Source organism: Lithobates pipiens, unplaced genomic scaffold (assembly GCF_037356315.1).
Source record: "Lithobates pipiens isolate NorthernLeopardFrog02 unplaced genomic scaffold, aLitPip1_a1.2 Scaffold_27, whole genome shotgun sequence".
Lineage (NCBI taxonomy): Eukaryota > Metazoa > Chordata > Amphibia > Anura > Ranidae > Lithobates > Lithobates pipiens.
This window is the reverse complement of record NW_027507788.1, coordinates 13,553,554-13,580,354: the sequence shown is the minus strand read 5'-3', so window position 1 is coordinate 13,580,354 and position 26,801 is coordinate 13,553,554. Positions and strand designations below refer to the sequence as shown.

The 26,801-nt window shown below is 40.3% G+C and overlaps 1 protein-coding gene across 1 annotated transcript in view; it reads right to left on the bottom strand.

Moving 5' to 3' along the window:
- Positions 1 to 214: 214 nt before the first annotated feature.
- Positions 215 to 26,801, bottom strand: part of LOC143933360 (sushi, nidogen and EGF-like domain-containing protein 1) — a 41,827-nt gene continuing 15,240 nt past the window's right edge. Inside the window, exons 2-9 of the mRNA XM_077456227.1 lie at positions 26,185 to 26,245; positions 22,816 to 22,876; positions 21,776 to 21,847; positions 17,057 to 17,181; positions 16,673 to 16,948; positions 8,478 to 8,585; positions 6,645 to 6,798; positions 215 to 598 (exon numbers count right to left, since the gene is read on the bottom strand). Coding sequence (XP_077312353.1) covers positions 573 to 598; positions 6,645 to 6,798; positions 8,478 to 8,585; positions 16,673 to 16,948; positions 17,057 to 17,181; positions 21,776 to 21,847; positions 22,816 to 22,876; positions 26,185 to 26,245 — 883 coding nt within the window. The 3' untranslated portion in view covers positions 215 to 572. The remainder of the gene's footprint in view (positions 599 to 6,644; positions 6,799 to 8,477; positions 8,586 to 16,672; positions 16,949 to 17,056; positions 17,182 to 21,775; positions 21,848 to 22,815; positions 22,877 to 26,184; positions 26,246 to 26,801) is intronic.

Below are 26,801 nucleotides of genomic sequence, written 5' to 3'. Positions count from 1 at the left end.
GAATTTTTTTTATTGAACTCAATAAGCAGTTTTAATGTACAAACACTACATTTTTGAGCAGTAACATTTACAGATCTCAGTTAACGTTGCAGCAATAAGAGATTTATGTATAGTACACGAATGCCCACTTCGCCTATCCACACTCCCTTTAATGCAGATAATACATAGAATTAATGCTACTGTATAATAGAAGAAACTTTAAAGTACCGTCGTCCTATAAATTTGGAAAGAATGGATGGCAGAAGATCTGAGGCAACTATGGACTTTAATGGTATGGTAAGGACTTACATAAGCTTGTAGTATAAAAATATATAAATTTATTAGAAAAATACAAACACAAAATTGATAAAAAAAAATACTCAAAACAGGGAATAGACCATACATATATAAATATATATATATATATATATATATATATATATATATATATATATATATATATATATATATATAGAGGAACTAAACAGTGAGGCGTGCATTCAATCATCCATATTGAGGGAGGACGAAATGACGATCAAACTGGTTCAAACTCGACTTGTTTTGTGGGGTAACCGCTTCTTCAGGAGTGTATCTCACAAGAGATTATATGTAGTTGTCTCTATGAGGAATGAACATTCAAATAATTAAATTCAAAAAACAAAGAAGGATTTATATGTAGTTAGTACACATGTGTTAGTAAAGATTGGATACATAGTTTGACCCCCCTCTTCTTTAAAAATACCCAACAAAATCACCTTGTAGGGCATTGCATAAGTCTCAACATTACCAATTCCCTTGGACTCAGGCCTGGTGTGTCAAGCCATGGTGTCCATAGCCTTTCAAACCTTCCCGGGCACCCCCTGTGTTGATAACTACACCATTTCATAATAAGAGTATTTCCCATATGTGTTATCCAAGATGCGGCTGTGGGTGGTGAGAAATAACGTCCTGGAAAAAGCAATCCTGACCAGCTCCTCCGGGATCACCTCCTCTAGAACACCCAATATGCAATGTATTGGATCTAAAGGTACATTTGTTGAAAACACCAGGTTGAGTGTTCCAATAGCCGCTCTCCAATACCGATGGAGTTTCGGGCATCTCCAGAGAAGGTGGATAAGATCTCCGTTCCGTTGCTTGCACCTACCACATATGGCATCTGTCAGTCTGTCCATCTTATAAAACATTTTTGGCTTCTAATTCTAAAGTTTATTTGTAGTGAGTCATAAAGTCAAATTATATTTTATAAGGCTCTTATGCATCCCGGCTTAGATCTCCAAATATACACATAAAACAAGCCAAAAGTAACAAGTCAACCAGCTCTTTACTGACATATGGATGTACCGTCTGGTATGAGAGTTCATTAAATCCACAAAGGGAAGGATGATGCAGCCGGGATGAGATGGCAAGATATACAAGCTGAAGAAGATCAGAAAAATGGGCAGTCACCGGCAGCTCCTCAAAAGGGTATCGGAATCCCTCATATACATGTGAAGAGAATCAAAGGGCGCCAGAACAGCATAAGGTAAAAACAACTAGACTTTATGGCAAGACACTTACATAACAATTATATTTAAGTGTCTTACCATAAATTCTAGTTGTTTTTACTCGATCCTAAACTGGTGCCATTTAATTCTCTTCACATGGATCTCCAAAGCTACCTTGCAAGAATGAACTAGATATATTCACAGTAGCTAAAAGCAGTGCTATCTCTTCAAAGGATGATGATGGTAGAAGATTAATTATCACATCGTGGTGTTTCCTCATAACATTGTCTCATGATCAGAGTTCATGTGACTTCTTTTATAGAATTGCCAAAACCTGATAAGAATAGAAATACGGTCAGCAGTGCAAAAGAGAAGCGTTCTTTTTTCCTTCCTGAACCTCATCGTAACCCCATTCCTAAGAGTTAGTTCAGGTACAGTGGACAATAGTGTGATAAAGGAAGCGTTAGCACCATCCGTGGGAAGCATTGCAACCAGAAGTTTTAATAAAATTGTTGATTAGTAAAAGGCTAGTGATGTTCAAACTGGCTAGCAAGTTGGGGAAATCCCTAAACTGGGTACTTCTTTCATCTGTCCTGGGCTTGTTCTTGTGCCAAAATTCTCCAGCTTATACCCCAAACGAGAGAGCACAAAAACACCCACAGAAGACCACTCTTCTCTCTTTGTCTCGTGGCTAAAATGGCCCCTCATTAGCCTCGGTATTTTACATTTTTTAAGACTATGTTTAACCCTTTCATGACTAAGCCTATTTTTGGAATTTGGTGTTTACAAGTTAAAATCCATATTTTTTGCTAGAAAATTACTTGGAACCCCCAAACATTATTTTTATAGCAGAGATTCTAGAGAATAAAACGGCGATTGTTGCAATATTTTATGTCACACAGTATTTGCGCAGCTGTGTTTTAAACGCAACTTTTTGGGAAAAGGGACACTTTCATGAATTAAAAAAAAACAAAATAGTAAAATTAGCCCAATTTTTTTGCATAATGTGAAAGATAATGTTACGCCGAGTAAATAGATACCAAACATGTCACATGCACGCACTGGTGGATTGACGACAAAGTACGGTACCTAAAAATCTCAATGGGCGACGCTTTTTTTTTTACGGTTACCAGGTTAGCGTTGCAGAGGAGGTCTAGTGCTAGAATTATTGCTCTCGCTCTGATGATCGCGGCGATACCTCACATGTGTGATTCGAACACCGTTTACATATGCGGGCACGACTTCCGTATGCGTTTTCTTTGCTTTGCGAGCTCGCGGGGACTGCAGGCGCTTTAAATTTCTTTCTTTTTTTTATTTATTTGAAAATGAATAAATTGTTTTAAAAAAATAAATAAAATTTGATCACTTTTATTGCTGTCACAAGGAATGTAAACATCCCTTGTGACAGTAATAGGTGGTGACAGGTACTCTTTATGGAGGGATGGGGGGGTCTAAAAGACCCCCCACCCCTCCTTAAAACGGCGATTCTGAATACCGTATATATTTTTAAAACCGGCGCCATTGGCAGCCGAGTAAACGGGAAGTGACGTCATGACGTCGCTTCCGTGCTTACGATTAGGATACTGGAACGAAGCCGATTACGGCTTCGTTCCAGTTCCTCCCCGGCAGCCGGAGGCGCCGGATCTTGAATCGGTGCTCCCGATCGAGCGGGAGCACCGGTAACAGCGGCGGGAGGCGGCGGGAGGCGGCGGGAGGCGGCGGGAGGCGGCGGGAGGCGGCGGGAGGGGGGACGTCCCCTCCCGCTCCTCCGTCATAACAGCCGAGCGGCTTTCAGCCGCTTCGGTTGTTATGGCTAGAATGCCAATCGCCCGCTGAAAAAAACGGTACTGGGATGATGCCTACAGGTGCGGGCATCATCCCGGTATACCCCCCGGAAGCCGAGTACGCACATCTGCGTACGCTCGGCGGGAAGAGGTTAAACCCTGACTGAAGGGTATTTCATTTTCCAAGGCCTTATGTATCATACACAATTGCTATTTGTGTAGGCAGGGGAGTATGCCCTTGTGGAATGGGTCAGTGGTTGGCAAGAACGCAATGGCTGCTAGCAGATGCTGCTTCCTTAGCACCCATTGAAAGCCAGAAGCGGTCATGTTCCTCAATGCCAAATGCCCTAAACACTGAGCTCATTCCTAGTAATAAATAATTTACGGGGGGGGGGGGGGGGGGGGGGGAATGGTTGGGCATGCTGTGTTAACAGGAAAATATAACAAACATATAGTAGGGTTTTCTCAAGTTTGACTGTAAAAGTAGAACTATGCTTTAAAGTAGTCATGGTCATTTAAACCTTGGTTGCAATGATGTCCACAAATAGTGAGCAACAGAACCACGTCAAGGTCCTTCCTGTGTCTGTTGAAAAATATTGTTGGAGCTCTGCTCTGCTCCTTTAATCGTAAAATAATAAAATAAGACATTGCTTAATACTCACCACACTATCCCATGCATTATGTTGCGGATGGACGCACATAATATTTCCCGTTCGATTCGAGTATGGTAACAGATGCATGCGTAATGGCAAAAGACAAACCGAATTATTTAAAATAAAAAAAAATCTACACGCACAAATCCATAACTGGATTTAACTTAATACTCACCTAAATTTAATGAAAAGATGATTATTAAAAAAAAAAATCAATGCAAATTTCAATAAGTATTTAATATATTTCATTATTATTATTATTATTATTATTATATTATATAGTATTATTATTCAGAATTATTATAATATAGTATTATTATTTCAATGTTTTGATAGCTTTAAATATTGTTATATTTATGTGTGCTTTTTAGTGCTTTTTAGTGCTTTTTAGCGTCAATATTATATATTATGGATATATATTTTTTTTAAGTCAAGAAAGGCTCATATCAAAGAAGGACGCAAATACTTTACAGAAGGAACTTTTTGTGGCATAATTGTAAAAGTACAAAAGAATGGCAATTAACAGTAGTGATGTGTACGAACTGTTTTGGCATTCACCAGAAATGTGATAATTATATGGTAATATACAATAACAGATAACATATACAGATCACTTTAGTTTATATGTCTTGGCATTATATTAATTATTTTTCACTGCAAGTTATTATTTTTTAAGCATCTTTAGTTATTTTTTTTTTCAAGTTTATATGGTAATGTACTGAAATTTTCTTCATATTTTTTTATTTTTTTTGCACTGAATTCCACCTTGATGTATCTTCACTCCCTAAAATAGTGTCAGAAAGTGTACGTTCTTGTCTTTTATCAATGAATTGTAAAGCCTGTTCTTGTACATGAATTGCGGTAAAAGGTAAAAATATCCAGTGGTGCTATTATTTCTTTTTACAATTTATATGTATTAAATGCTTTATGAAAACGTTGAATGCATAAATTAAAATGACATTTCCAATGAAATACTGTATAAATATAATTAATATTAACTTTAAAAACACCAGCCAAAAGTATTTATCTTAAAAAAAGTTTTTTTTAAATTCCCGAAACTATCAAACATCTAAATAAAATAAAAAATCTAGTTAAATACTGGATAAATATAAGTATATTCAGTTAAAAAAAAAAAAACAGCCAAAAGTATTTATCTTAAGATTTTTTTTAAAAAAAGTTCAAGAAACGATCAAACATCTAAATGAAAACGAATTTTCTAGTTAAATACTGTATAAATATAATTATATTAACTTTAAAAACACCAGACAACAGCATTTATCCTAAGGGCCGGTTCACACTGCAGGCGATGCGAGGCGACACCGACTTGCCTCGCCGCGACCTCAGCGGCAACTTGCAGATGACTTCTGTATAGAAGTCAATGCAAGTCGCCCCCCAGGTCGCCCAGAAGTAGTACAGGAACCTTTTTTCTGAGTCGGAGCGACTCGAGTCGCTCCTCTCAGAACGGTTCCATTGTACAGAACGGGGGCGACTTGCGAGAGCGTGGCGAGGCGAGTCGTGTCGCCTCGCATCGCCCGCAGTGTGAACCGGCTCTAAGACTTAAAAAAAAAAAAAAAACTCTAAACAATCAAACATCTAAATGAAAACAACTTTTCTAGCTAAACACTATATAAATATAGTTAATAGTAACTTTAAAAACACCAGCCAAATGTCTTTATCTTAAGAAATGTTTTTAAAAAATTCACAAAAACTATCAAACATCTAAATTAAAATAACTTTTTTTCTAGTTAAATACTGTATAAGTATAATTATATTAACTTTAAAAAACACCGGCCAACAGCATTTATCTTAAGAATTATTTTTTAAAATATCATGAAGCTATCAAACATCTAAATTAAAACAACTTTTCTAGTTAAATACTGTATACATATAATTAATATTAACTTTAAAAACACCAGCCAAAAGTATTTATCTTAAGAAATATTTTTTAAAAAATGCATGAAACTATCAAACATCTAAATTAAAACAACTTTTCTAGTTAAATAATGAATAAATATAATTATATTAACTTTAAAAACACCAGCCAACAGCATTTATCTTAAGAATTTATTTTAAAAAAAATTCATGAAGCTATCAAACATCTAAATTAAAACAGCTTGTCCAGTTAAACACTGTTTAAATAAAATTAATATTAACTTTAAAAACACCAGCCAAAAGTATTTATCTTAAGAAATGTTTTTTAAAAAAATCAAGAAACTATCAAACATCTAAATTAAAATAACTTTTCTAGTTAAATACTGTATAAATATAATTATATTAACTTTAAAAACACCAGGCAAAAGTATCTAAAAAAAGTAAAGACATTTTTTACAAAAAAATATATTATATTTATTCATGAAAGCTTCAAACATACATAAAAAAAATATATATATATATATATATATATATATATATATATATATATATATATATATATATATATATATATATATATAGTGTTAAAAATGATGGCCAAATATTTTATAAATAGAGTAAAAGTTAAAAAACACCAGCCAAAAGTTCTTAGCTTATAAAAAAAAGTAAATACATTTAGAAAAAATGCTTAAAAAAATATAAATATAATATAAATACATAAATAAATATATATATATATATATATATATATATATATATATATATATATATATAAAAAAGCTAATAAAAAGTGTACACATGTAAATGTGATGTATTTGCCATGAGTATGTTAATTTTTGTAAAAGTACGAGTTCTGATCTCGTTGCACTTACCAATGAACGTTTCAGTAAAATAAATTGAAATTGAATCGATGTTGAAAGCCCAGCGGCCGGTTACATTAACATTGGTGCCTGTCACTAGATCAGTCATGGAACTTGTCAGAGAGCCAGGAAGTGTATAGTTACTTGTCCCATTGTTTAGAGAAGCCTGGAGAGATAATTAATATTTAATCATTAATAACGTAATAATCATATTTCAAAGTACAGGTCGTTATTAAGGGAGAAAGTCCCAAAATTGAACACACAAATTGAACATTTTTTATAGGTCAAAGTTTTATAAAATATATTTTATATTAGTAATGGTAGATCATAAAATGATCAGAACGGAAATCCTACGTGGTCATTCCATGTGGCTTTTGTACTACCCACAATAAAAAGGTATGGATCCCTTTCAGAACCGTTGATACAAGACATCAAGCATGGATCCATGCATCCATGGTCAGCAACAATACTCACAAATAACTTCCGGTTAAAATACAGGACTCTCTGAAAACATGTGGTGTGGCTGTTTCAAGATGCACAATAAGGAGGCACTTGAAGAAAGATGGGCTGCATGGTCGAGTCACCAGAAGAAAGTCATTACTACACAAATTCCACAAAGTATCCCACTTACAATACGCCAAACAGCACAGAGACAAGCCTCAAACCTTCTGGCGCAAAGTTATTTGGAGTGATGAGACCAAAATGTAGCTTTTTGGCTACAACCATAAACACTACATTTGGAGAGGAGTCAACAAGGCCTATGATGAAAGGTCCACCACCCCTACTGTGAAACACGGAGGTGGATCGCTGATGTTTTGGGGATGTGTGAGCTACAAAGGCACCAAAGGAAATTTGGTCGAAATTGATGGCAAGATGAATGCAGTCTGTTATCAAAAAATACTGGAGGAACATTTGCATTCATCAGCCAGGAAGCTGCGCATGGGACGTGCTTGGACCTTCCAACATGACAATGATCCAAAACACAAGGCCAAATCGACCTGTCATTGGCTACAGCAGAATAAAGTGAAGGTTCTGGAGTGGCCATCTCAGTCTCCTGACCTCAATATCATTGAGCCAGTCTGGGGAGATCTCATACGTGCCGTTCATACAAGACAGCCCAAGAATTTACAGGAACTGGAGGCTTTTTGCCAAGAGGAATGGGCAGCTTTACCATCTGAGAAGATAAAGAGCCTCATCCACAAATACCATAAAAGACTTCAAGCTATCATTGATGATAAAGGGGGCAATATATAGTATTAAGGACAGGAGTATGTAAACTTTTGATCAGGGTAATTTCGGTAGTATGTTGTGATTATGATTTAAAAAGAGTAAACACAGTTGATTGATAATAAATGGTTTCAGCCAAACACTAACCATGAGTGAAAGAAAACTTTTTGTGTTACATAGTTAGTAAGGTTGAATAAAGACAGCAGTCCATCCAGTTCAACCTGAGTGAGTGTGGGTTCAAGTCCACAACCCCTATACATTGTGTCCCATCAAGATGCCCATCTATTATTATTAATTTAAGGTACCCATATAGCACTGTCAATTTGTACACAGTGCTCTACACACACATCAGTCCCCACCCCCAAGGAGCCCCCAATCCAAGGTCCCCAACCCACACCCATACACTAGGGCCAATTTATTTTGGACAGAAGCCAATTAATCTACCAGCAGCTTCATTCATATTCTCTGAAAAATGGCCAAAAAACATAAATTCTGCCAGGGTATGTAAACTTATGAGCACAACTGTATATAGACTGCAGTTGGATGCAAATTAATTTCATAAACAGATATTAAAATATACAAAAATAAGATGCACAATCTTTGTGTTGGCATACTCACCAATGCAGCGGGACCACTCAGGTAACTTGGCCAAAGCAGGGCCTTATAATTGAAGAGTGCAAATGTGAGTTTCCCATCAGAGATCAGGACAACTTGAAAAGTGTTTCTCTGAAAGAGAAGAGCCATAAGTTAACCAACCTCACATAATACTTATTACTATTTATTATTTATTATTTATTAAAAGTCATCACATTATTTCCAGTAGCGTACTGCCATTGCACTTCCACTGACATTATTTGTAAAAGCAACTTTTGTTTTTTACATCCCTAAATCTTGAGTCTCCAGGAACCAAAAAAAAATTTTTTTTTTAATCACAATAAGTCATGTTATGTCTATGAGTACATTTACTCTTCCTGGGCTTTTTTTTTTTTTTATTATTAATCTTTATTAAATTTTCACATTTATACAGACCACATTTTAAAATAACATTATCAGGGTTCAAATACCTCTTTCTTCCCTTCCGAGATCTGAGTTTTAGAGTTCTAGGAAGGGAAGGGGGACATGAAGATACATCCATACATCACATATAATTAGCAAAAAAACAAAACAAAAGCACATTATCTAAACAGTACCATATCCCCCCTTCTCCTACCATCACTATTTTTGCAATTCCTACGTTTTTCCTTTTTGTTATAACCCCACCCCTCCCTCCCATCCCTTCTATCAACCCCGCCCCCCCTCCCCTCCCCTCTTATATATATATTGGTGCTTTTATCCTACAGTATAGCATAAATGTGTTATAATAATTCCCGAACCTTTAATGTACCCTACCCTACTCCTTCCCATTACCCATCCCCCCTCCCCTCTTCCCTTTCCTATCATGGTTTAAACTGGGGTATGCATCACTTCTATCCACTCTCGCCAGTTCCTATTAAACTCCTTTAGGTTATTTCGTTTTGCATATACTGCCCTCTCCTTACATAGATAGTCATTTACCGCCCTTGTCCAATCCTCTACTGTAGGGGGTAGCTTTGATTGCCATCTCCTAGCTATCATCCTTCTAGCTTGAAATAAACATCTTAGGATTGCCGTTGTTATTCCCTTCCTTTCTACTTCCTCCTCTCTGTAGCCTAAAATGCACACTATGGGATTTAACTCTATTACCGTCCCAAAAACCCTACTTATTATCTTTACCACTCCTTCCCAGTATCTAAATAATTTGGGACATTTCCAAAGCATGTGCATTAAATTCCCTGACCCCCCACACCTGGGGCAAAAGTCATCTGTTCTCTTACCAAATTTAAATAATTTCTGGGGAGTATAGTATGCTCTATTAATTACCATTAAATGGGAAATCCTCTGAGGAGGAGAGACCGAGACCTTTGGGCATGCCGCTAGGATATTTTTCCACTGTGCTCGTGTTATATTACCTAGGTCCTGCTCCCATTTCCCTTTCTCAACCCTCCCTTTCCTCTCACTATTAATCTGTTCACCCAGCTGGGCATAGAATTTAGATATTAATCCTTTAGTGGGTCCTGCTTGTGCTACTGGGTATAGCAAGGGCATTTCCTCCCATGTTAATAACAGGTTTCCAAACTGGGTCCTTAAAGCATGCCTCACTTGTATATAGGCATAGAATGAATTTTGTGATATCTTAAATTCTCTTTGCAGCTGGTCGAAAGATTTAATACCCTTGCCGCCATATAGATGGCTTAGCCTTACAATGCCACATTTTTCCCAATCTGCAATTTTTCCAACCCGCCATATTTCCTGTAGCTTCTTATTGTTCCATAGAGGCGTATACTTTGTTATTTCACTATATCCCATTTTTTTTTAACTGTACCCCATAGCTTTAACATCATTTTTACTGTAGGACATCTACACTGGAATGAGTCCGCTTCCAGGGTCTCGATCAGGGTACTATGTGGGGAGCCTGTTAATACTAATCTCCCATTTGGGGTTCCTCCGTTCTTCTCATCGATCCCCCCTAGCTGTTGTAATTGGGACGCCCAAAAATAGCACTCCGGATAAGGGACCGCGAATCCTCCTTCCTCTCCCGGTAGCTGAAGCATCCGCAATTTCAATCTAGCCTGTCCTCCCCTCCATATTAGCTCCCTAAACAGCATCTCGATTTTATCAAACCAACTTTTATTAATCCATATTGGGGCATTGTGTAATATGTATAAAAGTTGGGGCATCCATATCATTTTTATCAGATTGCATCTGCCAGCGACCGAGAGAGGCAATCGTTTCCATATAGCAATTTTTTGTTTAAACTTAGCCAGTAATGGGACTAAGTTATAACTTATATATTGCTTAGGATCCCTTGACAAGGTTACTCCCAGATATTTCAACTTATCCACCATTGGCATTTGGGGGGTTCCCAGGGCCGTTTGCTGACCAATTGGGTCCAAAGGGAGACATTCCGATTTTTCCCAATTTATCTCCAGCCCAGTGAAGCCTCCAAACCTTTGCACCAGTTCCACTGCCCTTGGTAGTGAGTATCTCATATCCCCTAAGAACAATAGGATATCGTCTGCATAAAGTGAGATTTTTTCCTCTCCAGTTTTTCTTACAAAGCCGACAATATCCCGGTTTGCTCTAATTGCACATGCCAGGGGCTCTATGGCCAATGCAAAGAGCAGGGGTGATAATGGGCACCCCTGCCTCGTCCCTCTCCCCAACTCTATTTTCCCGGATAACTCGTTATTAATTTTTAGTCTCGCACTGGGTTTGTCATATAGCATCCTAATCCATCTTATAAAGGAAGGACCCAGGCCAAATTTCTCCAAAACTTTCCATATATATCCCCATTCTACGCTATCAAATGCTTTCCTTACATCCAATGCCACCACTGCACCCGGAGTATCGTTAACCATTGGGACCTGCAAGTTCAAAAAGGCTCTTCTAATATTTATACTCGTTGACCTGTTGGCTATAAACCCTGTTTGGTCCATATGGACCAATCTTGCTATGACTCGATTAAGCCTAGTCGCTAATACCTTGGCCAATATCTTTGTATCAGTACACAGGAGAGAGATTGGCCTATACGCTGCAACATCTAAGGCGTCCTTCCCTTCTTTGTACAACAGGGTTATAACCGCCTCCATCATTGATGGGGGCAGTTTACCCTCCCCATATGCTCCTCTTAACATCTCCAGAAGTTCAGGAATCAGTATCTCGCCAAAGTTTTTATAGACTTCAATCGGTAGTCCATCCGGCCCAGGCGATTTCTGATTTGGCATACTCGCAACTGCATCCTGAAGTTCTTTCAAAGTTATTGGGGCTTCCAGTTCCTCTCTTTCTTCTTGTTTCAAACATGGTACCTCTAATTGACCTAAAAATGATTCCATTTGCTCATCCATCCCCACTTTTTGTGTAGTATATAGATTTTTATAATATCCTTCAAATGCTTGGGAAATACTCCCCGTTTCTGTTATAACCTTTCCCTCAGATATCCTAATCGCCGAGATTGAGGAAGGACCCGAGTTATTCTTCACCAGTTGTGCCAACATTTTTCCCACGCTTTCCCCTTCCGCGAAGGAGGCTTGGCGTTGGAACATATGCTGAATCTCTGCTTTCTTTAGGGCTAATAACCTAAGTTCTTCTTGTTTATCTAACCAGATTTTTTCTTTGCCCTGCGTGGGGTCACTAATAAAGTCTCTTTCAGCCTCTGACACTTCTCTCCCTATTTGTACCTCCTGTTCCCTAGATTTCCTGTTTATTTTTGCTATTGATTGGATCATAAGGCCCCTTAAGAAAGCTTTCAGAGTGTCCCACAGGATCCCCGATGTTACTGTACCCCGGTTATTTTTTAGAAATTCTTTTAATTCCCACTGAATTCTCTCAGGGCATTCTTCTGTCTCTTTTTTTATCAGTTCTAGCCAGAGCGGGTTCACTTTCCACAACCTCTGTACCTTACGTTCTCTCATTTTTAATACTGCTGTCACTGGGGAATGATCTGAAATCCCCCTGGGCTGATATTCAACCTTTTCCACCATTTGTAAGGCCAGGTCATTCCCCAGTATCATATCAATCCTGGATAACGTAGTATGTGTGGACGAGTAGCAACTATACTGCCGAACTCCCGGGTTCCCAGTTCTCCATAAATCCCGTAGTCCTACTTCTTCCAGGTACTGTCCCAACCTCCCCTGCCAAGCTGGTTCCGCCAGTGTTTTTTCTGGGAATCTATCAATTTTAATATCCAATACCGTGTTGAAATCCCCTACTATTATTATAGGGACACCATCTATCCCCACTAAAAATTCCTGTAGTTTAATAAGCACTTCCATTTTAAAGGGTGGAGGGATGTAGATGTTTGCCAGCATATATTCTCTATTTTCAATTAGGCACTGTAAGAAAATGTATCTGCCTTTTTCATCCAGGCTAACCCGTTTGCATACAAAATTCACCCCCGTTTTTACCAAGACACTCACCCCTCTGCTATATGTCGAATAAACAGAGTGATATTGAAATTGATATTTTCTGCTCTGCAGCCGGTATATTGTATCTCTATTTAAATGGGTCTCCTGTATGCAGAGCAATTCTACTCCACATCCCTCCAACAAGGATAGCACAGCTTTTTGTTTCAGCCGCGTCCCCAGACCCCTCACATTCCAGGAGCCTATCTTAATTTTACCATCCTGCATAGCCATAAACAAATATAGAGGAGAAAAAGAAAAAAAAAGGAAAAACCTAAGGTAGTAAAGAAAGAGAGCGAAATAACCAGTCTACTGATGACACTATTGAGAACCATTTGTTTCCCAGTACCCACCAACTCCCCTCTAACTTCTTTTATTACCTTATACCACATTCCCCATATATTACTCCCTTGTATAATAACAAATTTATTAGGCGTCACCATTAACTCGTATGTTATGTGTCTTTGAATATACATTATACTGTATGATCGTTTATTACCATTTTCCCCCTTGTGATCAATAAATTTTCCTTGTTTTTTACCACCCCTAGTTTTACCACCCCACAGTTTGTGTCCTTTTTTGTTTTGAATTATTTCCTGTACTACATTTATTAGTGCATACTTATATTTTTTTTCCCCCTTCGACCTCCCCCCTATTTTCCCTACTACACCCACCCCCTCTCCCCCCTTTCTACCTCCCTCCCGCCTTCCTGGGCTTTAAGAAGTAACAAGAAAGACCTGAACTCAAAAAGTGAAGATTTACTATTTTATAGGTAACAGATACTTCCTGAACTTCTGGTTCCCAGGCACTCCTAGGCCTCATAATGGTACATCAGTGTCAGATTAACTAAGGTACTCCTGCCTCTGACTACGGATCTAACCAGATTTTGGGTAATATTTGATGATGTCACTACTGTGCTCCTCACTGTTCTCTTTGCTGGAGAGGAAGAGGTATCTGAGGAACTGCAGTGCAAGGATCTCCCTGCTTTTGCTTCATCTGTTCTGTGGATATGTGCTTACATCCTACATCAACCCTGTTGCTTCTTTGTATACTCCCTACATTAATCATGCTGCTTCTTCATCATTACCCCACAAAGGAGCAGATCACCAGTCATCAAGTGGGCAGCTCTGACAAAAGGAACCAAGGAACCAAACTTCTCCATCTTCACCAAGATGGCCAACTCCACACAAGGCACGCCAAGCCAGTAATAGGGAAAAAGATTAGATTTAGGAAGCCTACAAGCAGTACTGATGGCTATCTGCGTACCGGTGACTATCTTTTGTTTGGGGTTTCCACAGTACAGGTCATCTTTAAATATAATATAATATAATATAATATATAATAATATATATATATATAATAATGAAATAATAATAACAAGTGCTTAGTGGCTGCAGACAGATTAAGGTCACAGAGGTCTTTTCCCACATTTATTGTTTCTGCTTATTATACCGCGTACACACGACCAGTTTTCCCGTCAGAATAAACTCTAAGCCCTTGTACACACAGTCGGACATTCCTACAACAAAATACGTTGGATTTTGTCCAAAACTTGTGCTGCATACACATGGTCGGACAAAGTTGTCAGAAAATCCGCAACGTAATGACGTTACTTCGTTAGGATGGGACTACGTTCAGGCTAGTAGCCAATAGCTTTGGTCAAGGAATTTGATCTGAGCATGCGTGGCACTTTGTCCGAACGGAATTCTCTACACACAATCGGACAAAGTCCGATTGGATCATGTTGTTGGAAAGTTTTAGAGCCCAGCTCTAAAACTTTGTCCGTTGGATATTCCGACGGAAACAGTCCGATTGTGTGTACAAGGGCTAAAGGTTTTTCCGACGGGGTCCCGACGGAGTTCCGCTTAAACTGTCTTGCGTACACACGATCACACCAAAGTCCGATCGTAAAGAACGCGGTGACGTACAACGCGTACGATGGGACTAGAAAAAGGAAGTTCAATAGCCAGTAGCCAATAGCCTCTGTCTACTACTTGCTTCAGAGCATGCGTAATTTTTGGTCTGTCGGAACAGCATACAGATGAGCGGTTTTCCCAATAGGAATTGGTTCCGTCAGAAATATTTAAAACATGTTCTATTTCTAGGTCCGTCAGAATTCAAAAAAAAAAAGTCCGATAGAGCATACACATGATCGGAATATACGATGAAAAGCTTCTGTCGGACTTTTTCTGTCGGACATTCCGCTCGTGTGTACGTGGCATTACTGTTGCCCTATTGCTAAAATGCCATCTGAAATTAGCTTTAAAGGGGGATTAAACTCAAGACCAAAATGTAGTATATTGCAGCTTACCAATCATGACATCTGGCGGCTGCATTCATTTTATTTTTTATTTTTTAGGCTTTTTCCCTTTGTTTTCACCTGGTGATCTGGCCAGTAACACACCTCCTGTATTAAAGAGCCCCCACTCCGAATGAAGGCAAACAGAGGGTACCTTTGGATTACAGCACTGGCATTCTGGGGGGGGGAGGGGAGTATTAGACGTACTTGCAGATTTAAAAACACAAAAAAATGTAAGCCGAATTCCAGCTAAAACTACAGTTATGCCGCGTACACACGTTCGGAATTCTCGTCGGAAAAAGCTCTAATGGTTTTCCCGACGGAATTCCGACGGAATTCGGCTCAAGCTGTCTTGCCCACAAACGGTCACATCAAATTCCGATCATTTATAACGTGGTGACGTACAACGCGTACGACGTAACTAGAAAAGGGAAGTTCAATAGCCAGTAGCCAATAGCTTCTGTCTCATAGTTGAATCTGAGCATGCGTGATTTTTGGCGAGTTGGAATTGCATACACACGATCGGAATTACCGTCTGGAAAATTGACAACATGCTGTAAATTTTTGGCTGGTGGAAATTCAGACAGCTAAATTCCAATGGAGCATACACACGGTCGCATTTTCCGATGAAAAGCTCTCATCTGTCTTTTTTCTGGCCGGAATTCCGATCGTGTGTACGTGGCATTAGACAAGAAGTTACAGAAACAGTTTTTTTTTTCCTGGAGAGTTTATTGTTACTGGCAGCTGGGAGATTTAATGTAGCCGGGGGGATCTATTGTGGGGAGGGGGATGTATTGTTTCTGGGGAGGTCTATTGTTGCTAGGGAAGTCTATTACGGCTGGGAGGGTCTTATGGCGTTGGCTTCTGGAGGGTCTATTGATACTGGCTTCTGGGAGATCTATTGTTGCTGGAAAGGGAGTATTTTTGCTGGGGTAGATCTACTATTACTTTTTTCCCATCGGCCTCAGATAACTTAATTTCAGTAAGCCCTTGTACACACGGTCGGAGATTCCGACAACCAAATCCGTCGGATTTTGTCCGAAACTGATGTATACACACGGTCGGACGAAGTTGTCGGAAAATCCGATCGTTCAGAACGTGATGACGTTATTTCGTTACGACGGGACTACGCTCAGGCTAGTAGCCAATAGCTTTGATGTAGGAATTTGATCTGAGCATGCGTGGCACTTTGTCCGATCGGAATTCTCTACACATGATCGGAGTATGTCGGATCGGAGCATTTTGTCTGGAAAATATTTCCGGCAAGTTGGAAAAGTTGGTCCGACGGATATTCCGATGGAAACAGTCCGATGCAGACCACACACAGCCGGAATATCCGACAAAACGCTCCGATCGGACACATTCCGTCGGAATCTCCGACCATGTGTACAAGGGCTAAGAGGTCTCTGAGACCTGCACATTATTTTATGGGTTCCCCTGGAGATGCGCATCATTTCTCTGTCCTCTCTCCATTCCTACAAGCCTGGTCTCCTTCTGCGAAAAACGTTTGCCCTTTGCTAGTCTAGAGGAAATACCTGATTAGTCTTAGCTCCGTGAAACATAACCTTTTCCCATGTTGCCACAAAAATCCATGTAGCGTTAAATTTGTAGAGACGAAAATAAGTTTTAAGCTGTGATGTTGCCCAGACTAGAAGGTTGCTGTCGTTGGTCTGGCGATAGTAGATTGAACCCTCTTGGGTGTTATCCACATCAGACCAAAAAGGAGCCAAGAATGGGTAGCTCACAGTTTCACTTGGGGGTCTGAAATCGGTGATGTTATATTTGAGTGACAGAAATCCATTGTTGTTCATCTGTTGAGAGAGAAAAAATAGCATCTTTACAAGTTTCTATAGGACAGCTCTTAGCATGTGCTAAGATACCTAAACTGTTACTGGTTACTTAGATGTGAATGCACTCACAAAGAATGAAGAGTACATCTCTCCAAAGAATGGAACACCGGTAGTCAGGTTTAGTTGTGGTGGCCCTCCATCATCATTCTGTGGACTGAGATAGTCAACCCCCGATCCATAAGGATAGAGAAGTTCTGAAAAGTTAATTAATGGAAAAATATTGATGTATTTAATAAGTACAAGAATAAAAAGCATATTTGATTTTAATAAAGGAAGCGGTATAATTTACTAAAACTGGAGAGTGCCAAATCTGGTGCAGCTGCCCATGGTAGCCAATCAGCTTCTAACTTCAGCTTGTTCAATTAAGCTTTGACGAAAAAAAAACTAAAAAAAATGGAAACTGATTGGTTTCTATGCAGAGCTGCCCCAGATTTGGCTCTCTACAGTTTTAGTAAATTAACCCCAAAATGTTTATATATTAACCTCCCTGGCGGTATGATTCAGTCTGGTTTTAGGTGCTGAAAGCGGTACAATTATTTTGCATGGAAATTTGGCGTTTTATTTTGTAGTCCTGTAATTCTTAGGAATAACTCTCTTAAAATCTGTTCAAACCAGAGTCTAGTAGACATCCCGGGTATGATAAAGTTTATAATATAATAAATAATAATAAAAATTATTCAATAATGTAATAAAATCCTAAAACACTGAAAAAGGGACACTTTTTGGTTGCTATGGACAATCTTCAAATTTCAGGCAGAAAAAACAGTATTTATAATATAAAAGTGCATGCAGGGCATTGCACAGACCACTAGGGACAAAGGGGGTGTGTATTTTTTAATACAGTACTGTAATCTGTAAGATTACAGTGCTGTGTGTGTTTTGTGTCTTTTTACTTTTTTGAATTTTCCACCGTTCTCCGCTCCCGTGCGCCGTAACGTCACAGGGAACGGAGCTCAGCGGCACTCGGCACTGTGAATCGAGCGGAGGACGGCTCGATCACACAGCGTGGAGGACATCGCTGGATCCAGCAGACAAGGTAAGTAACTCTCCCTGTGTCCTCCCCTGCATCCAGCGATGCGATCCCGAGTCTGGCTCGGGGTTACCGCTCCTGTTAGTAAAATCCCAACCCGAGCCAGACTCGGGATTACCGCCAGGGAGGTTAAATTCCTGTTTTTATGAGAAGGCCCATGATGGCTCCTTATTATTTGCATGGAGCTCCAGTGGTGAAATACACTATATGGCTAAAAAGTGTTTGGGCGCTTGAACCATTATACCTACCACTGTATGGTCCAAAGTATAAGAACAACCCTCCAGATTATTGAGTTCACATGTTGCAAATGAAGGATACAAAGACATTTTAGAAAATGTTGAACATCCGATCTTGTGTCAACAGTTTGGGGGAGACCCGTTTCTGTTCCACCATGACTCCCTTGTAATCTCTCATCTTGACTAGGGATGAGCTTCAAGTTCAAATCGAACATTGCCTGTTTGCCTGTTCAGCGAACAGTGAACAATTTGGGCTGTTCACAGCAAATTCGAAAAGCCGGAACACCCTATACAAGTCTATGGGGGAAATCTAAAGTGCTCATTTTAAAGGGTAATATGCAGGTTACTGTCCTAAAAACTGTTTGGGGACCTGGGTCCTGCCCCAGGGGACATGGATCAATGCAAAAAAAAGTTTTAAAAACTGCAGTTTTTTCAGGAGCAGTGATTTTAATAATGATTAAAGTGAAACAATAAAAGTGTAATATTCCTTTAAATTTTGTAGCTGGGGGGTATCTATAGTATGCCTGTGAAGGGGCGCATGTTTCTGGTGCTTAGAACTGTCCCTGCACAAAGTGTCATTTGTGCAGGAAAAAAAGTCTTTTAAAATCACTTGCGGCAGTATATTGTCGGCTCCCCGTAATACAGAGAACACTCAATGAGTGTTCTCTGTATTAGCCGACAATTCATTCATTTATTGATAAAAAAATAAAAAAAAAGCATGGGGGTTCCCCTAAATTCAATTACCAGGCCCTTCAGGTCTGACATGGATATTAAGGGGAACCCCGTGCCAAATGTAAAAAAAAATTGACATGGGGTCCCCCTAAATATCCATACCAGGCCCTTCAGGTCTGATATGGATATTAAGGGGAACCCCCCATCAAATAAAAAAAAAATTGACGTGGGGGTCCCCCTAAAAATCCATACCAGACCCTTTATCTGAGCATGCAACCTGGCAGGCCGCAGGAAAAGAGGGGGGGACGAGAGAGCAGCCCCCCTCCCTCCTGAACCGTACCAGGCCACATACCCTCAACATTGGGAGGATGCTTTATGGGTCTGTGACCCCTAAAAGCACCTTGTCCCCATGTTGATGAGGACAAGGGCCTCATCCTCACAACCCTGGCCAGGGGGCTTATCAGAATCTGGAAGCCCCCTTTAACAAGGGGACCCCCAGATCCCGCCCCCCCCCTGTTTGAAATGGTAAGGGGGTACAAAAGTACCCCTACCATTTCACAAAGAAAGTGTAAAAATGGTTAAATAAGACAAACACACTTTTGAAAAATTCCTTTATTAAAAATAAAAAAAATTAAAAAAAGATTCCAGCGGTGCTAATCCACTCTTGCTATCCAGCGACAAATCTCCGGGGTCCAGCGGTGGATGATCATATCCAGCGACAGGGGATCTCTCAGTCCAGCGCTGTCCATACATCCGTCTTCTGTCTCCACTGCGGAAACACTGCGGAGATCCCAGTGCTGACGTTTCTTATATTAGGAGGGCGGGGCCACCCGTCACCTGACCCTGCACAAATGACACTTTGTGCAGGGACAGTTCTAAGCACCAGAAACATGCGCCCCTTCACAGGCATACTATAGACACCCCCCAGCTACGAAATTTAAAGGAATATTACACTTTTATTGTTTCACTTTAATCATTATTAAAATCACTGCTCCTGAAAAAACTGCAGTTTTTAAAACTTTTTTTTGCATTGATCCATGTCCCCTGGGGCAGGACCCAGGTCCCCAAACACTTTTTAGGACAGTAACCTGCATATTACCCTTTAAAATGAGCACTTTAGATTGTGAACGTTCGAGTCCCATAGACTTTAATAGGGTTCTAAAGTTCACACGAAGTTTAGGTCTGTTCGCAGGTTCTGGTGCGAACCGAACAGGGGGGTGTTCGGCTCATCCCTAATCTTGACTATTGCAACTCTCTTCTTGTAGGCCTACCTCTACACAGGTTCCCCCGTCCCCAGCTTTAGTCTAGCCTGAATGCTGCTGCCAGACTCATCCACCATGCCGGGGGCTCAGTGGCAGACACTCCTCTCTGCCAATCCTGCCATGGCTTCCAATTGTCCAGCGAATTAAATTAAAAATATTACCGTCATACAAACAAAGCCATCCACAACTCTGCCCCAAGCTACTTCACCAATCTTGTCTCCAAATATCACCCAAACCGTCCTCTCTATTCTTTCCTAGACCTTCTGCTCTCTAGCTCCCTTGTCTCTTTCTCCCAAGCTTTTCTCCAGGACTTCTCCAGAGCATCTCCCCTCATCTGGAACACTCTGCCTCAATCTGTCCAGCTATGTCCTACTCTGGTCACCTTTAGGTGGCCCCCGAAAATGCATCTTTTTGCGGGAAGCCTATCCCACCACCACCTAACAACAGAACTTCTAATTCTTCCTTTGGCTCATCCCTCACAGTTATTACCTCACCCTATTAGATTGTAAACTCTTATGAGCAGGGCCCTCTAATAATATTATCACGCATATGAACTTTATGCACATGAACTTTATTGGAATGCCAATCTTAGTCTGTAAGGATTAATATTGAGTTGGCCCATAACAGCTTCAACTCTTCTGGGAAGGTTGTCCACAAGGTTTAGGAGTGTGTCTTTGGGAATGTTTGACCATTCTTCCAGAAGCGCATTTGTGAGGTCAGGCACTGATACTGTACAAGAAGGCATGGCTCGCAATTCATCCAAAAAGTTTTCTATCGGGTTGAGGTCAGGACTTTATGCAGGCCAGTCAAGTTCCTCCACCCCAAACTCACTCATCCATATCTTTATGGACCTTGGTTTGTGCAACAGTGCACAATCATGTAGGAACAGGAAGGGGCCATCCCAAAACTGTTCCCACAAAGGTTGGGAGCATGAAATTGTCCAAAATGTCTTGGTATGCCGATGCCAGTTCACTTCACTGGAACTAAGGGGCCAAGCCCAACCCCTGAAAAACAACCCCCACACCATAACCTCCCCTCCACCAGTGTACAAAGCAAGGTCCATAAAGACATGGATGGTTGAGTTTGGGGGGGAGGACCCTGATTGGCCTACACAGAGTCCTGACCTCAACCCGATAGAACAGCTTTGGGATGAATTAGAGTGGAGACTGCAAGCCAGATCTTCTTGTCCAACATCAGACCTGATCTGCGCTTCTGGAAGAATGGTCAAACATTCCCATAGACACACTCCTAAACCTTGTGGACAGCCTTCCCAGAAGAGTTGAAGCTGGAATTATTTATGCCAGATCTTGTCTTCCACCCTCAGTACCTGGCCTCACAAATGCTATTTTGGCTGAATTAGCACAAATTACCGTAGACACGCTCCAAAATCTTGTCCAAAGCTAGTATAGCCCCAATAGGTGGACTACTCCAACATAGATGTTGAGCGTTTTGCAACAGGATGCCCAGCCAATACGTATACTTTTGACCGATCGGTAAGATGTTCTCAATTAGTGAATATTCATAAAAATGATATTATGTATTGCTGAATGATTATTACTGTCATTAAATGTTCGGGTGAACTGATTACCTGACCCCAGAGTGTAAGCAGTCGTTGATGCAATTGTTACTGATACGTCACTTCCTCCTTGAGTGATCTCAACTAAAAAGGAAAGAAAAAAAATCATAAAGTAAAAGTGAACCCTTACCTGTTAAAACAATCCGTTCAGTTTTAAAGTGGTAGTAATCTCTGTTCTACCACTTTTACCTACAGGTAAGCCTATAGAAAGTCTTATCTGTAGGTACTGTGCAAGTTTAGGAGATATTCAGAGTGCGTGCAGCCGGTGACGATACTGGTGCATGCGCTCTGAAGGTCCAGCACTGTATGCTGGACCTTCAGAGCGCATGCACCAGTATCGTCACCAGCTGCATTCACTCTGAATATCTCTGTGCCGTAACTGGCCACCCATTGCCATGAGTGCGCGGGAGTGACGTCATCACGCCCCCGCCACTTATGTAGCCAGAGGATGCTAACCCACAAGTAAGACCGGAGGAAGATGTCAGCCCTCTCAGTGGTGACAGCGTGGCACTGGAGGGCTTCGTTCTAAAGTAAGTCTCTCATAATGTGCTAGTATGCAACGCATACTAGCCCATTATGACATTGCCTTGCAGGGATTTTTTTTTTCAACAACTGTCGCATTACCACAGTGCTCAGCTGCATAAGGGAAGTGGAGACTGAAGGGGGGGGGGGGGATGTTGGTAAGAGGCGGAGAGAGAGAGAATAGGCTGCGCAGGGGGATGTGTCAGCATAAGCCTTGGCCATTGAAGGACAGACAGGCTGCGCTCCCAGTACAGTCAGAGAACTGACCACGCTGGGATAAACGTGTTCTCAGGCCTAGCATGGTCAGTTTGCAATAGAAAACCAGACACCCAATGTAATTGGATCTAAAATAAGGCATGTGTTAAAATGGAAAATAATTTTTGGGCTTCCCCTAGGGTTAAAAGGTTGAGAAAGCCTGGTCTAGACGTTATAAAGCTCAAGAAGTTTAGAGGATAGAGATTGACAGAGCAGAGACACAGCGTTGACAGACCAAAGCTAAAAAGAAAAACAAAGAACTCTCTTCTACTTACCTAAAAAAAGAAGCAGAAGTACCCCATAGACATTCATCATTGGATGATTGTATGTGGATCCCTAGAATACAATCATAACATACATGTTTAGTACATAACTCTACTCTTTTTTTTCTGTAAAATCATTTTTTTTTTTATACACAGGGAGGGAGACCCTAGTAATGAGCACAGCAGGTGTACAGACATAGGGACCTACCTGAAGAGTACCATACAATGGTCACAGTAGGTCGGTAGACCTTGGAACTCAGCACATGGATGGTGGAAGGCTCTTGTAATGGGCACAGCAGGTGTACAGACCCGGAAACTCAGCACAGAGATGGTGGGAGCTCCTCATAATGGGCACAACAGGTGTGCGGACCTGGAAACTCAGCACAGGGAGGATGGGAACCCCTCACAATTGGCACAGCGGGTGTAGAAACCTGGGATCGCAGCACAGAGATGGAGCCTCTCATAATGGGCACAGCAGATGTATATACCTGGCATCTCAGCAAAGGGGTGATGGAAGACCCTCATAATGGGCACAGCAGATGTGCAGGCCTAGGAAATCAGCACGGGGATGGTGTGAGACCCTCATATAAGGCACAACAGGTATGCAGACCCAGGAACTCAGCACAGGGATGGTGAGAGACCCTTATAATGGGCACATCAGATGTGCAGATTCAGGAACTCTGTGCTGACCCAGGTTATTCAGTGCAGGAATAGTGGGAACCCTTCATAATGGGTATAACGGTTGTGTAGACCCAGGAACTGGCACATGGATCTCACTAACAGAGTCCCCAAGTATGAGAAGAAATTGTCAGGAGGTTTACCTTTCCAACATCTACCATAACCTAAAACATCAGTTTTTGGTTGAATGCAAATGATTCAAATTGGTTCATATAGATACTATAATATTTTGCCCAAGCTTGAGGCACATTTCCAGTTCATCCAGTCTGCATGCATATTACTTTCCACACACAAATGGAAACCCACAGTGACATAAACATCTCATGGATCACTGAATTATAACTCATTTTAGCAGATTGGATGATGACCACAAAATGGACAACGTAATTCACCTTTCTATACGACCAGTAATGCCCCATACACACTATCATTTTTTCTGCTGAGTTTTTCCATCAAGTTTACCAAAACCATGTAGTACAAGGGCCTGCTTGATTGCATACAATTGGAAACTCCTCGGGTTTGACCTCATATTATATGGTTTTGGTAAATCTGAAGGAAAAACTCAACAGAAAACTGATAGTGTGTATGGGGATTTAGGTTAACTGGACTTGACAGTTTTTATTTCCCTAAAAGTCTGGTGAAAATGTTGCCAAAATGCATCGAACTCAGTAGGGAAGATGATATTTTTGTGGTTTTTGGTGACAGGGAGTGAGGGGCTGTAAATTGTCCCTTAAGTTTATAAAAGCCGCTTTCACCTATCCTGGACCTGCATTATGCCAAAAAAAAAATTGTCATTCATTAGCCTCATTATTTTACATATTTTCACATAAACAAAAAGCAGACAGCCACACAAAGTAAAATAATAAATTACAAATTATGATCAAATATACAAAAAAAAGAAACAAAAATACAAATAAAGAGAACATTAAATAGAACAAACTACAATAACTACAATATCCTAAATACATCCCCTAAAAAAACTCAAAATGAATTGAAAAGTGTAGATTTTTTTTTGTAGCAAACCTCCAGCAGCTCAAGTCTGTGAAATTTTGGTAAAGCCTCGTACACACGATCAGAAATTCTGCCAGCAAAAGTCGGATGTGAGCTTTTGGTCAGAAATTCCGACCATGTGTAGGCTTCATCGGACTTTTGCTGGCAGAATTCCAGCCAGCAAAAGATTGAGAGGAAGTTCTCTATTTTTCGGTCAGAAAAAGTTCCGATCGGAAGTTCCGATCATCTGTACAAATTCCAAAGCGCAAACTTCCTACGCATGCTCGGAAACAATTCGACGCATACTCGGAAGCATTGAACTTCATTTTCTCGGCTGGTCGTAGTGTTGTACGTCACCGCGTTCTTGACGGTTGAAAGTTCAGAGAACTTTTGTGTGACCGTGTGTATGCAAGTCAAGCTTGAGTGGAATTCCAGTGGAAAAACCATCCAGGTTTTTTCCAACGGAAAATCCACTCGTGTGTACGGGGCAAAATAGGTAATTTTGCTGAAAAAAAATCAGTTGATTGACTAAATCTCTCCTTCCTTCAAACAGCACCAGATATCCTTCTATCACATTTATGGATACAGTCCATAAACTGGGCTTTTATTACCAATGTCATTGTAGTAATTATAGTGCAATAAGTGCGATAATAAAAAAAAAAAAAAACGTTTACATGGATCAACAAAAAAGAAGTGTGCCACGTCCAAGGCTACATTTAGGCACTTATAAGGGCTGATTTATTAAATGCAAATAGTCTGTTCACTTTGCAGATTAATTTTCCCCAGGAATTAGTGTAAGCCCTTGTACACACGGTCGGAGATTCAGACGGAATGTGTCCTATCTGACCGTGTTGTCGGATAATCCGACTGTGTGTGGTCTGCATCGGACTGTTTCCGTCGGAATATCCGTTGGACCCAATTTTCCAACTTGTTGGAAATATTTTCCGACAAACTGGTCCGATCGGACATACTCCGATCATGTGTAGAGAATTCCGATCGGACAAAGTGCCACGCATGCTCAGATCAAATTCCTAGACCAAAGCTATTGGCTACTAGCCTGAACGTAGTCCCGTCGTAACGAAATAACGTCATCACGTTCTGAACGATCGGATTTTCCGACAACTTGGTCCGATCGTGTGTATGCAACAGCTTCGGACACGATCCGTCGGACAAAATCCGTCGGACAAAATCCAACGAATTTGGTTGGCAGAATGTCCGACCGTGTGTACAAGGGCTAAGTGTTAAAGATTCACGTAGCAAAGAATACTCAATCATCTGAATGAGGAAAAAAAATAAAAAATAGCAGGTTTGTTTGAGCGCGATTTGATGGGGACAATTCCCTCACAAAGTGAAACTTCCCTTGCAAAGTGATTAAACTATTCGCCTTAGTAAATCAACCCCATAAAACGTTCAGCCTTTTAATCTCCCAGCAAGTTATATGAGGGCTGCAGGAAAAATCAAAGCCAATTTAAGTTTATTGTTTGCCACTAAATTGCTACAGCTCATAGAGAAAGAACCAATGACTGCAAGCTACATGATTTGCAAAGAGTCTTGTCATTTTTTTTAAGCAATTATTAAAGTTTTGCTATATACAGTAGGTATGGTGTTGGTTTAAATGAAATCTTTTATTCTTAAAAATTTTTTTAATTTAACCATTAATCAAGTAATTATTTTTCAATTACATTATAGAAAATCGTAGTTCTTCACACTCACCTCTGTTTCATGACCTGATGGAGGCGCACTCACCAGAAGCTTTCTGAAAGAAATCCGAGTCCTGAGAAAGAAAAGTGACTTATATATACACACAAAGGGTGTATTTCCTGCCTGGTGAGTATTATATGGAAGATTTGCATTTTTGCGATACCAATCTCAAATACCTTACCTTATTATTATTATTACTATTTGTGTTTCAGAACAGGTGACTTCTGTAACATGAATTTCATGGTCCAACAAACTTTTCAGAAATTAGACTAACCCAGGGGGTTACAGCATCTCGGAAAAGTCTCCTTCAATGCCTCGCCTCTTTTCATCTTTCACAACCAACCCCACAAGCAATAAAATGAGACAGAAGTGGACAGAGGGTCAAGAAACTCCAGAATCTCCAGGAAACTTAAATTGTGGCTGCATCCACACTGCAAAGGGTGACCGCCCGTTTAGGTCTAGGGCAGTGATGGCGAACCTTGGCACCCCAGATGTTTTGGAACTACATTTCCCATGATGCTCATCCACTCTGCAGTGTAGTTGAGCATCATGGGAAATGTAGTTCCAAAACATCTGGGGTGCCAAGGTACTCCATCACTGCTCTAGGGAGTATTGGATAGTAGATTTTC